Genomic DNA, 15,865 nt, shown 5'->3' on the forward strand with positions numbered 1-15,865 from the left:
CGGGGACAAGGTGGGGGGGGGTTGGCGGCTCCTGTTGCAGCCCCGGCGGTTGCTCCGTGTTTCTCCGGGCCGGCCTGGGCGGTGTGTTGGTGCTGCGCAGCCCCGGGGGTTGCCGTTCTCCGCCCGTCCCGTCCCGCCGCGCGGAGCCATGGCGATGCCTTGGGCGTGTGGGGAAGGGCGGGCTCCTGACCGCTGTCCCAGGCGGGGAGAGGGTTAGTTTAGGTAAGGGTCCCCTCCGAGTGCCGGGGGCTGCAGGAAGGCCTCGGTAGACGTGCTGTAGCTTTATTAAAACGCGTAGTTTGTTTTCATCTGGGTCTGCTGTGTGTTGAGTAGCTGAGGAACATCAGTACGCAGCATCAAGGTTGTGACCGTTAATACAGTTAAAGTAGCGATCTGTGTCATTTTAAAACGTTTCAAGTTTGTAAAAAAAAAAAAATAAATCACCGCACTGTATACGATTACAACAGTAAATGATTTCAGAACAGTCAAGCGAATTCCTTGAAGAAGATCCTATCATGGGACCTTGAAAGATATTAAGTTTTACATTTTATGTAAAAGAATATATCAGTTCTGATGTTTTTCTGGATGATACTAAGTTTGTTAGTATGTAATACTGGGAGAAACACAAGGAGTTGTGCAGATAATTTCTCTTGGATGTTGCCCTCGGCATGTGGCGGGTGGTATTTGCACGGGGGTTGGATGTTTGCCATGTGTTCCAGGTCTAGCTCTCATCAGCTGACAGGGCAGAGAGCAGCAATCCTAGTCAAGGGCTAGGGGGAAAGCTCTCAGATATGCATGGTCACTTGTATAGTTTTGTGTTTGGGTAGGTTTGTAACTCCAAATGCTGCTTCTTGCTTCCTCTGGGCTGTTGTGAATTTGGGAGATACCCCCATCTGCTGTGTGGTGTGGCTACCATCTAAATTCAGGGTGGTCCATGTGATGTGACTAGTAATATGTCTACAATTTGGGAGAGCATATTGACAATAAACTTTTTAAACCATAGTATAATACGTAAGTACTTTCTGTGGGTTTTTTTCCCCTTAAACTTCATGTTTCTGAAAAGAGCTAGATATCAAGGGATGAACAAATCTCATCTTTCCTACCAAAATGCTTGACAGCACATTACAGTTTAAGGGAAATACTAATCCTTGCCTATTCAGTTAGGATTTAATGTCAAGTAAACATAATGGTGATTCTTTTACATAATCATAATGAAACAACTATCAGTTTACATTTCCATGCAGTGCACAAGTACTTTGAATGGCAGTGGTTCCTCAGGGAGATTTCTCAGCAGGTAAACTAATTATGTAACTGAGACAAGATGTTTTTATAATTTCACCCTTTTATAAGTTGTTTCTTATAAACTGTGAGACCTTTTACTCATTAAAAAAAAAAAAAAAGAAGAAGAAAAAAAGGCATCCCATAACCATGCTATAAACAATTTATTTCATTCAGGGTTTGGTCAGGTAGAAGGGTAAGCCTGAGCTCTTGCCTTGGAAATGTGTATACACTATACATCAGGCATTTATACAAATTAAACTGAAATCCCATTGAACTAATTTGAGGTAGTTGCAGTGGTTTGCCTGTTAGTTAGGAATTTTCCAGCAGAATACTGTTTTTGCAAGATTGCCATTCTTGGCAAGAAACTTCATTTTTTTTCCCAGAATGGCTTTGTTGGGTAAACTGAAACAAAAGCTCTTGCTCTTGAACAGCTTGCTTTTTCTAGTCTGCCTCCTGTTTTGACTTTTTCATTAGCAGTTTCAGTAAGGAGCCTGGAGAATGAGTTACTGTAGAGCCAGAGGACGTTTTTAAGTGGAATATTTTAGATCATTGAAGTTACCTTTCACAGAAATTTTTATTCTTGTTTTTGTGTCAAGTAAAATTGATTTTTAATGGAAACTGTAAGAATTTTCTGTCAAAGTTAAGTCTGAGATCTGACCAACTCTCGGGTGTTTTTGCAAAGGAGATTGAAGGTAAGGATACTGTAGGGGTGTTTTTCTCTCCTTCTTCTCTTCTAGTTAGCACAAAATATTTGACTCTGCCTATAGTAGTGTGTTACAGAATAATTCCCACCAGTTTTCTCCATTCAGACCCTGGATTTCAGGATGTATTGTTTGTGTTGTGTTTGCATACCAGCCAGCACACACTAAAAAGAAGTTGTAGCTGTTGGCCTCAGCCAGTAAATCTCATGTCTAAACATCAGGTCATGGATCTCTTAAATTTCTCCTGCTCCACCTCCTATCAAATAGCAGCTGTTTGATCTCTTGCGGGTGTAAACTGAGTGAAACTTCTTTGAAAATGGTAAATGATGTCTGGTCATTTGTATTTGACGTTTTAGAGAAAGAGAGTCGATGCATTCTTTCTAGCAAAAAGCACAGTGCTTATGCCAACTGCTGTTGGCTTTTATTTCACAGTATGAGCTTTTTAAATTTTTTATTTACGGCTAGATAAAAGCTATCCAAAACTTATGTGTCTAACGTGCATTTTAAACTGGAGGATTCTGGTAGTGATGTGTCTTGAAAGTGCCTTATCATTATCAGCCTTCAGGACAACATAATACTATTGGTCAGATTAGTTTTAAGAAACTGTATTTGTGTAGTGCTTTTGTTCATCCCAAATTAGCAGCTGAAACAAAAAGATACAACCCAGTGAAATCTTGTAGTTTGGCTCTAATTACAGTCTTACATTTGGATCTGTTTGCCCATGCAGTTTCTTGGTGATTTTTAGGCATGGGGATTGTAGGATTTTGGCTCAAAATTTTTATTCTACATGATTTATGTAATTTTTGCAGTCGCATTCATCGTGCTGATTAATGGCTGTTGATAACACTAGTGATGACCAGTGAGCGTGCTTTAGGAATCAATAAAACGAAAGCTGCCTTGAGAAATGAGCTCATTTTATATCAAATAATTAATCCTGTGTTATCTAAATGGATGAGCTGCTTCCTGGTTAGAAGCATGACTGTTCAAAAGTCTTTGGGCTTTAAAAGCTCGTTTTACTGTATGTTTAATTTAAATTTAATTTAATTTAAGTTAAATTTCTCCTGGAAAATAGTTCAGAACTTAATAATGATCATAGTGGTAAGATTCATCAAGGTACGGTGTTTTTTTTTAATTCTGTTTTATCTATCGCACTGAAGCTGGTTTCAGTTGCTGGTTATGTGCCACTTATAAATTTGTTCTGTTGAATGATAATCGATATGCAAGCTGCAGCCATTCCAAACATCATAAATTCCCACAGAAATGATCAGTCTTAACAATTTTTTAAAGACTCAATATGATTATTTAAAATCACTAATTGAAGTGGCTGGGAATTTGGTTTCCACTTTCTGCCAACAAGCTAAAAGAGTTCTTACATACCTGTCTCTCTAGTGCTTTGTCTTGAAATGACAGCTGTCATAGCATTTGCAACTGAGCTTATAGCAAGAGGTACTTTTTGATAGGAAGGAAATGGCTTTTGCATTTGACAAGTGTTTCTTTTCACAGCGATAATTCACAGGTGTTCCAGCCTAACGTTTTGCGAACCCGCAGGAACAGTACCACAGTTATGAATCGTCATAGCCTGGTAAGAAAACTGTTAGACCAACTGCATTAGGTCTGAAGCAGAAGTGTGCAAACAGGATAAAACAAGAAAATGAGATTGTAGTCTGTGAAACTAATATGACATATTTTCAGAAACAAGGCTCTAGACTGTGACATTAATACGCTGTAGCTATGGTGAAATGTTATTTATAGACCATTTGGCCTTGGAGAGTACTTATATTTCATTGTGATCATAACTTTGTTTATAAAATGCAAGCAGATGTTCTAAGATAGCATAAGAAAGGTAGTTCACAAAGAAGAATAATTATGTAGATGTGTTGTTCAGTAATCAATGTGTTAATCATTTCTAATGTTTAGAAAAAGGGAGGGCAGTGATGCTCTGATCTTAAAATTGCCTTTGATGTAGTAATGACAGAATGGACTGTTATAATCAACAACTGATATAACAAGATAGAATTCCAAAATTATTTATTTCATATCTTTTAAAGACATTATTTCAACTTTTGTCAGACTTCTGTTATTACAGCTCCAAATTTGAATTTTTAAAATATTAATCTAACCCCATGGTGCTTCATCCAGAATTATGGTCTGGTTTGTAGTTCTGTTGGAGATGACAGGGATGATGGAATTGAAAAGGAGTTTAGGGATTATCTAATCCTTCTGTGTTCTCAAAGGTAGATGACATCTACTTTGGTAATTAAATTTTACATTAAGTAGGTGATAAAGTGTACTTCAAAAATCACTTTGTATTTAGGAAAACTAATCCAAGTTTTATTGCAGTGTAATAGAGTGAAAAGACTCAGTGACTGAAATTTGTTAATTTAGTATTATAAGTACAGCTAAAATTTTGTTTTGTTGAACTTTGTGGAAAAAAATTTGATTATTCTTTGTCTGGTCTGTGTTGTGTTCACTGTCATGGGAACAATGGGAGCTGCTAAAATGCTCAGATAACTGAAGGTCATACTCTGTCCAGCTCCATCTTCAGGGCTGTTGTGGTTGTCCCAGTTGCTCAGCTGAATTCTAAAATCTTTGCTTTTTTGAGCAGCTTCTCTAAGTCTCAGACTCCAACTCTTCTATAATGATTACAGGGGCACCTGTGCCATTTTGGCTGGGTCTTAATCTGCAGTTTTCTGACACTGAATGTAATTACTAAGGAAGGGTCAACTAGACTCAGTATCTTCTGTTTATTTCCTTCCAGAAGGTATCAGTAGCATCTAGTGAGTAAATGCTTTGGTGTGTTTTGTTTTGTTTGTGTGCTTGGGGTTTTCATTTTGTTTTGTTGTTTAAGCAAAGTATTTTAATCGGTGGTTAGATGTTTTGGTACTATTTCAGCAAAAGTTGATTTTTCTTTTTAACGTAGGTAAGGTCCCTGTTAGGGTTCACCGTGTGGCCCCACAAGGGCTGTGTTGGCAGAAGACAGGGGGCACTGCAGGGACAGTGATGGAAGGGCAGAGGCACGGGGGCAGGTGGCTGCTTTGGCAGTGCTGCCTGCCACACTGGCACTTCTGAACCTTTACTTTCAGTGAAAAAGACTTATCTAACATATGGGAGAAGGGGGGAAGGGAAAGGTCTTTCTCCTCCATGTGATAGTCCCATGGATTGTAATGGGTTTTATTAAGCTTTGTGCTCTCTTTAAAACATCAGGGGTTTGCGTAGCATAATTTTAATAAATGGGCTCAGGCTGCTTTAGCAAGTATCCCTTTAACAGCGACTTTTCCCTTTTGTTTTCACAAGAATGATGTTTCTTTTCACAGTTAAGGGAATATGAAGGGGAAGAAGTGAGTTTTGAGCATTGACAAAGCAAGGATCATGACTTGCTGGAGAAGAGATGTAGGATCCAGTTAGTGGGTTTAGTTAGTGCATTAGATCCTGCAGAGGAACACTTAACTTTTTGTCATTTTTATTTTATACTGCGAGCCACTGGTTTCGTATATACTCTATTAATGTCAAACCTAAAAGCATGTGGATCACAGTCATAAAATTAGAATATAATGAGCGGAACAAATGCATTTCTACTGTGGAGTGACAGAGTAAATAGTCAGGAATGTACTATTGTCCAAGTCCTTTTCTGTGTGTGCGAATCAAGGTCAACGCAAGGTCCACATTGGGTGGTACAGCTTGGAGGAATTTTTATTAGGTGCACAGAATTTTTGGGAGCCTGGTATAATAGAAAGCTGACCTAACCTGGACTTAAGAAGTAGCAAATCAAGACATTCTAGCCATTAGATTTCAGTAGTATATATTATGATGGCTAAATTCTGGCACAAACAGTAGACATCCTCTGTGTGAGTCTGATAGACTAGTATCTTTTGTGAGAAGAAGGGCGTGATGTCTTGATGTTTGTTTTTTTAGAGGGAGGATTCTGGATGTATGAAGCATGAATAGTCTGATAGCTTACTATAACCTTTTGTGTAAGACAGCAAAATCTTTGTATTCTCCATAGCACTGATTAGAAGATGGTGCAGTAAATGGCTAACTGAATTTTTGTTAGTGCTCCAACTTTAGCATAATGAAAAGCTCTAGTAATGTTTTGCAGAGGGGATGAAGCTTCGTTCTTCATAAAGTATATAAACTCTATAAACAGTGATAATACAAAACTTACTTGCTGAATACACATCTATTTTAAAAAGACACTTTGTTTTTTGGAGGGGTTGTCAGCTTACAGAGAAGTTAAACCTCTATTCAAAGCTTTAGCTTTTAGTTTTTGATCCCTGAATATGTTATGACAAAAGTCAACTGAGGCTCAAACATTTGAGGGATGGGAAATACGTGAAAGGAAATCATATTTTGAGAAAATAATCACTTTTAATTACTTGGTTTTGAATATGCAGTTTTATATCATAGTATTCTAGTGACATCTTGATGCAAAACTGACAAAAGTAACAGATCAATTTTAGTGACATCCTCTTGGATTTCACCTGAATTGACGAAGCTCTTAAACCATAAGGAAGGTATTTAACTCTTTGTTAGCCTTCTAATAGCTGATTTTTTTTTTCACCTGTCAAAGTACTCGTTTATAGGCAGACAACAATCCAGCACCCTTTTTGCACAGTGGGTTGTTTTGCCTTTGTATTTTTAAAGGTTCTATTGGGGAGCCTTGTGGATCATTTAATGAAAATATTCTGGATCATTTATATGAAAGTGTGCAACCATATAAATCAAGGGTGGCAGTGTGATAGTTAAAAGCAGATTAATTCTGTAGAGAAGGCTCTAAGTTCTAGTTGCCTGGAAATGAAGTGAAAGCCAGGCTGACACCAGTTATCATATGTGAGCATACAAAGCAGAATAATACGGAAATATATATTATGTTCTTGTAAGTAATTAATGTAGTTTATATATATAGAGAGAATGTTATAAATGATTTGGCTTTTTTTGTAATTACTTCTGTTTTGTTTGGGATAGCACTATAGATTATTTACTAACATTTCTGCACCTTTCCTTTTCCTGTAGTTTCTAAGTGTGTTTCAATTGTATGTGACTTTGTTTTGCAGTTTGTGCCATCATCTCCTATCCGTGTTCCTAGCAGCCGTCTTCATCAAATCAAACAGGTAAGCACAGATTCTAATTTTTTTGACATTTTCGATTTTTTATGTGATTGGTGTTTTTGCAGTTAATGTGTGATGTCCTTCAAAAAACTATAGATTTTTCTTTGTATACAGAGTCTGCTGAATTCTATCACTTCAAAGTATTTTTGAAAGTAAACGCTGTATCTTGTCTGCAGAGTTCTAAATTTCATGAAGTAGAAGGCATCTTATAGCGAGAAGAGGATTTGAGCAGGAAGAAAAATCTTAAGATGGACGTTTTAAAAAGGAAACCTTGAACATAAACCCTTAGGGTAAAGTTCCACCAAGTTTTGGCAGTAGTGCAAGCATAAATATTCAGGGCCAATAACAAAGCGTTCCTTAACTTGTGTTGGCATAGGACTTCTGCGCAGCCAGAAAAGGAACTGGATAAGGAAGAACTCTGGCTAAAAAATAGCTTGGACTCCTCTGGCTGGGCTATTTTTCATCTGTATAATTTTCTTATCCAGATCACTGTACTTGTGCTGTCACAGCATGAGCAGAGGGGGAAGGGCACCAGAGCAAACAGTTAGGAACGAGGGGGGTGTGGCAAATATCTGAGTAGGCTTAAATAGCACTGCTACCAGACGGCAGACCGCAGTCTGAGGACTCCAGTTTTAAAATCAACAAGCTCAAACTTTTGTGGCTCCTCCATTTTAGATGGCCACTTTTTGACAGTAGAATGTTTATACAATTGCCTTCAAGATACTTGATTTATTTTTTTTTTATATATAGTATTTTTCTAGCTTGCTAGTTTCTAATGAATAGGCTTGTTTTTTACAGGGTGAAAAGTAAGAAAACAGTTTAATGCTTTGCACAGCATTTTCAGAGTGTGGTGTCTGATGGAACGTACTTCTACTTCCCACCTCAGATATTTAAGGTGCATTAATCCTGAAAAAATCCAACTGCTTGCTTTCATTATGTAAATAAATTACTGGCTTAAAGAGACTCTGAAGCACTCAAGCCAGCTGTAGAGCTGTTTTTATCAGTAAAAAAAGTTTAGGATTAAAATGTAAATGATGAGAGTAACAGGATGAACTACCATGGCTCTGTTGCTATATTACATGAAGTAAAGTTCATTTTTTTTAAAAGTGCTTCTGTATTCATAATTGTTCACTTCAATAAGTATATAGAACAATGACATTTCATAATTTGTATTTGATCATTAACTTCACAAGTTGAAATTCCACGTCCTATATGGCACAGATGGAAACCCATGTGATTTATTTCTGATCTCTTTCAAATCTTGGCAAATAATCACACAGTTGAACTATGCTAGTAAGACCCTACGTATGATGAAGATTGTGAAGATATTTAGTTGAACTTTTATTCTTGAACTGGACTGAGTTAGGGAATGTATTCATTCACTCAACAGGCTGGATAGCATTCACTTAGGTTTAAGGAATAGTGTCTACGTATGAGGAGGTTCAGTCAAGTTTGTACTTCAATTTGGTGTTAATATTTAGTTTAATGTTGCACCTTTGATCCATTTTAGTAATATTTTATGATTGTTTTCAGAAAAAAAACCACCAAATCCTAAATTCATTGTGTATAGTGCACTGTATTACAAATGAAATGCTGACAAGTGTCTAGTTAGTTACTAATCCATAGAATAAGGTGAGAAGCCAGCCATGCATTTAAGGATTATCTGTACTAGTTTCCACTTTGTGAAATATTATTATGCGAGACTCATACTCTAGCATGTACAGAATTTTCGCTTCATATTATCATTACCTCTTCCATAGTAATGAAAATAAAGCTACTTGATTAAAACCAAACTCCCCTAAGCACTTCTTCTGTGATGGTGTCTTGCTACATTTCTTTCCCATCCTCTCCTCCTCACTCATTTTCATGCAGTGAGAGCTTAAGGTTCTTGTTGCTTAACTGAGTTGAATTAAATTTTCAGCATACTGAAGTGAAATTAAATGAGCTTTTCTGATTTGCTATAGCAAAGCTTTTTTTTTCTTTTTTTCATCTGCTAATCTTTTAGGAAGAAGGAATGAATCTGATGAACAGAGAAACAGTACGTGAAAGGTAAGCATTAAGGCAAACTAGAATACTTTATGTAGTCTTCTATAGGCCTGGGACAATACATTTCTTTTCTTCTTTATAGAGAAGTGCAAGTAGCAATGCAGATGAGCCACTCATGGGAGGAGAGCTTGAGCCTGGTAATGCATTCATGCTTTAATTTGTGTTTCTGTTGTCAGTATCGGGACACTAGAGACTCTTTCATGTCAACATTTTCTCTCATAGTTTGACCTACAATTAAGGTGTTAGTATATCACTGCTTTTGATCAGCAATTTTTCACACTAACAAAGCATAGAATTATCAGTTGTTCGAGGATACACGTGGGTTCTTTGGGCTGGTATGTCAAAAGAAAATTGCATGGTTATCCGCCTGTTCAGATTTTCTTTCATGTTCTGATACTCACCAAGTAATATTAAAGGCTTTTGTTGTTGTTGAGTGTGAGCTCATAAATGGCTACCTAAAAATTATTAATATGATGGAGGAAACTTTGGAATCTTACTCAAGTCCACACCAATCAGTCCTTTTCATGTTAGGGTATTTGCTCGTAAGATTAATTGTATGTACTATTTACAGAGCGACAATGATTTTGAAAAATCATCATCACCAAAGCAAGTAGACTTTGTCCCAGTTTCTCCAGCTCCTTCACCTACTAGAGGAATAGGGAAGGTGAGCAAAATGTGTGGTAATAATGGTTTTGACTTGAGCAGTGCTAAATAAATTCAACCAAATCAGCAGCAAAAGATTAAGCCACCTGCTCCTTTCTACCTTGGCTGCAAACAAGAAACTAGAATAAGAAAGAAAAAAAACCAACAAACCAACAGAACTAAAACCTTCAACCAGAAAATACCAGCTAGCAGTTGCACATCTTGTGAATGTGCATTTCTGTGGAGTGTTCAACTGTTAATCTGTGGTTAATAATCCTTATTCTTTATTTGCGTTCCTCTTGAAATAAGAGGAAGGGGCATACATTCTTATTTTATGAACCACAGTCTATTTAACCAGACTATGGTGAAATAAATCCTTGTCAACTTGCATGTATTCTGCACCAAAGTGTAATCTGTCCAATTTTTATTTTTTCCCCTCAGTAACAAGAAGTGGTGTCTCAGTACACCCATCCATATTGACTGGTTGCTGAAATTGATAGTGGGTTGCTTATTTACCTGGGATAAAGATCAGTAGTTGCCATATGGGTCTGATACAGTGTTTATATGGAAATAACTCAAACTGTTTTACTCTCAGCAATGTTTCTCACCATCTTTGCAAAGTTTGGTGAGTAGCAGTGGATTACCTCCAAGTCCTAGCCCAAGTCCGACGAGGCGATTTTCAAGGTAACTACCAGATCTTATCAATAATAGAAAATTGGCATAGCTTGTTCACAGCAGGCTTAAATACCAGAATTTGTTACATGCAAAATTGATTTCTGATCAAAAATATGACTTTATATATTCATGTAAACTTCAGGTTTAACAATGCTCTAAAATATTTCTTAAAATACTCATGTCATAACGCTGGGAGAGTGGGCTGCATTGTGCACCTGTGTAGTCTGTATTGCTCTTAATCACATCTTCAGTAACTGAACTGGATTCTCAGGGGCGAAGGAAACCCCAAACAAACAGGTTTAGGGTTTGTTACTGGTTCTAGTTTCATTGAACGTTGTTTTGAGTGATGTGGGCATACAGTTAAACTTTATTAGGCCCTAATAGTTCAGCAAAGTACTGCCTGTCAGCTGTCATCTAGCCAGTGCCCACATGTGAGCTTTTAGACTGCCCCAGCTGTGAAGTAATGTGACTAAGCTTTTTCTGTTAAGATTTTTCTTCAGAAAAAAAACCCCACAACTTTAGATAAGCTGTTTTAATACCTGTTTTCTTAGTGTTTTCTAGCACCTAGTAGTTTATCTGAATATCTTTTGATACTTAACATGGTTTTAGACTTCTTTTATCAATGGTAATATCAGTATAGCATATGCCTTCTTTTAGCAGGAGAAGCCAGAGTCCAATTAATTGTATTCGGCCAAGTGTTCTTGGGTCAATAAAAAGAAAAGGTACAGTATTTGATTTTGGCTAATATGCTTATGTGTTGATTTTACAATAATTCACATAGCTTTCCTCATAATTCTGTTCTGTTGGCTGATACCTCAAAGAGTGACTAGAAATAGACAATATTACAGATGAGCAAATAAATGAAACTGTAGGGATAAAACAGAGATAAATTAGCTTTTACTATTTCGTAAAACTAATAGTTGTTCTAATAGTTCTCCATTAAGAAACTAAAGTAACTTGTTTAACAAAATAAGAAATACAGCTATTGGTATATTTCACAAATAGAGAATTTTGAAAGTCCTGGCTAACTGAAGTGCACAGGTACTGTAGATTTAAAATCACCCTTCAATACCAAAAACTGGTGCAGAGACCTGTTAGACACCTTACAGCTCTACTGGGAAATGTTTCTCTATCTTTCTACATTTTTCTTCAAGTTTAACTCCTGGTTATTTTATTGCATCTGTTTTGATATCTTCATGCTTCACCTTTGTAACAGAATGCTTCTGACTCTGAGGCAGCTTTTAAAATGCCTTTATCTGAGTTTTGTCATAGTCTATTTAAGTATATATCTATCCTCTCTTCTACTGTATTTGGAAATCAAAGTCAATATATAAGTTTAGTGATAATCCTGGACCTTGTTTTTATTGATTGCAAGAGGAGAACAAGCTTTCCTTGCTCTCAGCTTCTCTACTTTGGTGGAGCTAGTCAGTGAACTGATAGCCAAGTAAACAACCAAAAGATTATTCTTTGCTACTAAAAAATAAATATCCGATATCTACACCTCAGCTCATAACCCACTAAACTTTCCTGAAGTTTGGACCAAAATGCTTCCAAGAAATAGTCTTTAAAATTTCAGCATTGAACTTCTGTGTTTTACATATAACACTTGATCTATTGTAACAAGTTTGAACCTCTGTTCTGTTTGCTCTGTAGAAGTACATAGAAAGTAGATTTTAGTTTAGATGAGTACTAATTTTTATCACTCCTTATCTCTTACCAAAGGTGTAACAGAGATAGAAGATCATCCAAAAAGATTATTCCAAGGATCCACCAACATGCTTACCCCTGACGTTTCACATCAGGTGGACCTTGGGGGATGGTAAATGCTGTGCTATTTATTGTGTTGATTCCTTCAGAAGCACTGCAAGTCTGTCTTCATCTAGCAATGATCATGTCTGAAGTTGTTGGGGTTTTTTATTATCATTATATATGATTAATACAGACATCCCATAATTTTGAAGCATTGAAATTATCACAGTAAAAAAGCGATAACGTTCACGACAATTTTACAATTTCTAGGACTGACTGTTAACATGCTTCACATATATGGGAGTTGAGTACGTTTAGGAAAAGATACCTCATGGCTGGCAATTTTTGGAGTCTAGTTTCAAGTTGCAATCAAATATAAATGCTAATGCTTGTGGGTGGATTGGGTTTTTTACTTATTTTTCTCTTTGCTCATAGTCATATAGAAAAATTCGTCTGTCTGTCCCTGCCTGCTGGGAGGAGATAAAGTACTACATAAAAAATCGTAATGACTTGAAATAGCAAGGGATTTTGATTTAGTGTTTTAGTCAAGAGGTCAGTAATACACAGGGTGTGCCCACACAACTATCAAGACAGGGTTGTTCGCAGTACATTTGTCCTTTTTGCCTCTCAGCCAACGTACATAGCAGTGCACAAGCTTTGAGTCCATTGCGGTGGCAATAATAAAATAGATGTTTTAAAGGTACTTTAAAAACATACTTTTTCACACACCCTGTTCATATTAGGCATAGCAGTGCAGGTTCAGTTGCTGCATCTTGGTTTCAGAGATGGTAATTTTTAAAAACACTTTGATGCTATCACTGATAATAGGTCACCTATAGTTCTGATTTTGTGTCCTGTGACTATGTAGTTAGTGGTACAACTGAAGTATGAGTGTTTATCGTCAGCTCTCCTGACACAAGAGGCCTCTAGATATGTGCTAGCCCAGGACCTTGTAGGAGATGAGGTGAAGCTTTGCAGTGAACTGCTCAGCCTGATGCTTCTAATCTGTACCCCATTTCTGGGTCAGCTGAAGGAGGAATTTGGCAGAATGTTATCTGTTTGGGAGTGACTGCAAAGCGTGTAGTTGCATATTTATTTTAAATCATGGGGCTTACTCTTCCTTCAGAGATGCATATTTGTTTTTAAAATGGTTTTAGAATGAATGGAAGCAAGTATTTGAAACTCACCAGAAAGAGTACCTCATTTCTCCTATCTTGCTCTGTTTTCAGTCTGTCGTCACATGCTCTTGATGACAACAGAAGCAGTGCAGGCTCTTCCTGTGACTCACCAGCTGAAGTCAGCACCAACACAGACTCTCCAGTCTCACTTTCTGACTCCAGATCTCCTTTCTTACCAGTAGATCTTACGGCTAAGTTACCTATTAATTAAGAAGCAGAACTCTGCTAATGGACACCGAGAAACAGGCTGGATATCAATAAGACTTTCTGTTGTGTGTAACTGATTCTGTTCCTCATAGGAACTTCCAGAAATGTCGTTATTTCTACAAAACTTGCAGAATAGTTCCTTGAGGAGGAATTCACGTTTCTAGTGATTTGTATGACATTTACTAAAATACAGTAAGCATTTGAATTGCAAACATATTTGATGCTAATATCAGTAAGCAAGCTGTTGATTTACAGTTGATATTGTCTTGTTGGCATAAGTTACAAATACTCTATGTACATTCTGCTTGTAGAAGACTTGGCTTTCCAACAGCCAACAGGCAGTGTCCTCACTAATACAAAGTGGTGCTTATGTAGTAGCAGATAACTTTCACATTTGTCCTCAGTCTGAAACCAGTGGAGCAGCTTACTAATTTTTTATTCCCCAGGTGTTAGATATTTTGTGGTTTTGTTCTTCATATGAAAGGGGGAATACTGGGGGGGGGAATTGATTCTTGTGTTGTATTATGATTGGCTGTTAATCAATTCTGTGTTCTAATAGGTGTCAAAAGAACAAGTTGGTGAATTGTCAACTTAAATTTATATGTTGGATTTTATTCATAATCATGACTGCTGTTGTGACTAAATCTAAGTTAGGTGTGGAACATTCTCCTGGGGTTTTGTATTGGTTTGGGTTTTATTTCCCTATTTATATGATATGTTAGAGTGGTAGATGGTTTTTTACAGGCCTTTTAATAGGGAAAAATAGTAATGGTTGGAACAAAACACTAAATCCTGATGGTTTAGTATTTCAGAAGTGCATTATCTTAACAGACAGTATTTGTCCTCATATATGACTTCTGGGCAAATATACTGAGAAATCTTTAATGCCTCTTTACAGGCTGAGGCAACCAGACATGTTTAATCTGTGTTTAATCTCCTGATATCACTCCCTCTAACAATAGCATCAGGTTATTTCTGCTGTTGAAAACTGATGCTGATTGAAAGACTAGAATTTGGTAATCGGGGATGTTTCAGGATTCTTGTACTATGTTTGAAAAGTCAGTGGGTTGAGGCATCCTGATTTCAACTCTGAAATTCCCCAGACAGGAGGAAAAAATCTGCAAACTCCACCATAGCTGTTTCAGATTTTCCTGTGGCAACCTTACTGTGGTTGTTGACTCCTGTTCTACAGTTGAACTTCCCCAGCCGAGTCCCCTTTTGTACGTGTGTATGCATCTGTACTATGTGGTTTCAAGCCTTCTCTCCAGAAAGGTTAATAATGAAGCAAAATGTTTTATTTTTGAACACTAAATCTTTGTAATGTGTAATAAAGTGAGAAAAGTATGGAAACTTCCTCAAGTAGGAGAAGAGCCCACTCTGAGTGCTGCTGCGAAAGAGTCACATGGATGAAGCCTTGATTGACAGCAGCCATCAAAATTAGAAACGGACAACTTGGAGTGCAAAGACCTGGTGACCTGAGGACCAATGACCAGTTTCTGTATGTCCTTACTGTAGAAAGAAAATAGAATGTATTTAATAGTTTTGCTCAGTTCAAGTAAGAAATGACATGTTTACTTCTGATTTCATTCCTCTTAAATTATTGTAATAGTCAACTTTCTGATTGCAGTTCCTTTTTAAATTCAGACTGCCCCTCATCCCCGTGGCAGATGGACAAGCTTGTGTTTAATGTCTGTTTGCCCCCTGTCTGATAGGGCAGGGTTTTGTTTTGTAATTTCAGGTATGTGCCAAAGAGTTGCTGTGCGTTCACTCTTGTGGTGAGGGCAAGACTTTTTTTTTTTTTTAAATCTTGCTTATTTCTTAAGAATGAACCCCCTGGTGTCTCTTCCAGTCTTTTTTAAAAGATGCATCAGTGGAGCGGTTTAATAGTTGCGTGTGGGTCAACTTGTCTCTTCTGTTGAATATTTATGCTGTTTCTCAAATAAGTGCCAATAAATGAAAAAATAAATGTGTGTTTCTATTTCTGCACTTTGTTAGAAAGGTAACCATATTCTTGTTTTAATCTGTGATTTAATGTTTTACTTTTTAAATCAGTGTCTATTGTAACCCAGCCTAGTTTACATTTAAGTTGGCCTTAAAACCTGCAGCAGACTTTCGTTTTCCTAGTGCAATGCTGTCTTAAAGTTCTGTGACAACTCTAGGAAAACCAAAGAATAAACCCAAACATTTTTGAAAGACTTAAATAGCTAAGCATGCACCTAGTTTATACCTAGAGGAAGTTGTGGTGAAATCGTTTGGAAGATAAAAGCTACAGCTGGCTGGT

General features: G+C 37.1%; 1 protein-coding gene across 2 annotated transcripts; it reads left to right on the forward strand.

Moving 5' to 3' along the window:
- The first annotated feature begins 3,197 nt into the window (after window positions 1–3,197).
- On the forward strand, window positions 3,198–15,540 carry LOC113480031 (protein FAM122A). 2 transcript variants are annotated; one of them, XM_026848563.1, is made up of 9 exons: window positions 3,198–3,564; window positions 7,034–7,090; window positions 9,093–9,136; window positions 9,216–9,270; window positions 9,705–9,797; window positions 10,371–10,459; window positions 11,111–11,172; window positions 12,173–12,269; window positions 13,429–15,540. In XM_026848563.1, the coding sequence occupies exons 1-9, from the start codon at window positions 3,547–3,549 to the stop codon at window positions 13,586–13,588; spliced, it is 675 nt and encodes a 224-aa protein (XP_026704364.1). In that variant the 5' UTR covers window positions 3,198–3,546; the 3' UTR covers window positions 13,589–15,540. The 2 variants fall into 2 exon arrangements, with proteins under 2 accessions (XP_026704364.1, XP_026704363.1); XM_026848562.1 differs by having other exon boundaries at window positions 3,201–3,564; window positions 11,108–11,172.
- Window positions 15,541–15,865: the final 325 nt, after the last annotated feature.

Source organism: Athene cunicularia, assembly GCF_003259725.1.
Source record: "Athene cunicularia isolate RWA chromosome 4 unlocalized genomic scaffold, athCun1 chr4_part3, whole genome shotgun sequence".
Classification (NCBI taxonomy): Eukaryota; Metazoa; Chordata; class Aves; order Strigiformes; family Strigidae; genus Athene; species Athene cunicularia.

Excerpts from the sequence above, each read along its gene's own strand:
- LOC113480031 (XM_026848562.1), top strand. Across the intron at positions 10,460-11,107 it reads CCGACGAGGCGATTTTCAAG|CAGGAGAAGCCAGAGTCCAA; the intron begins GTAACTACCAGA and ends GCCTTCTTTTAG. Across the intron at positions 12,270-13,428 it reads CAGGTGGACCTTGGGGGATG|TCTGTCGTCACATGCTCTTG; the intron begins GTAAATGCTGTG and ends CTCTGTTTTCAG.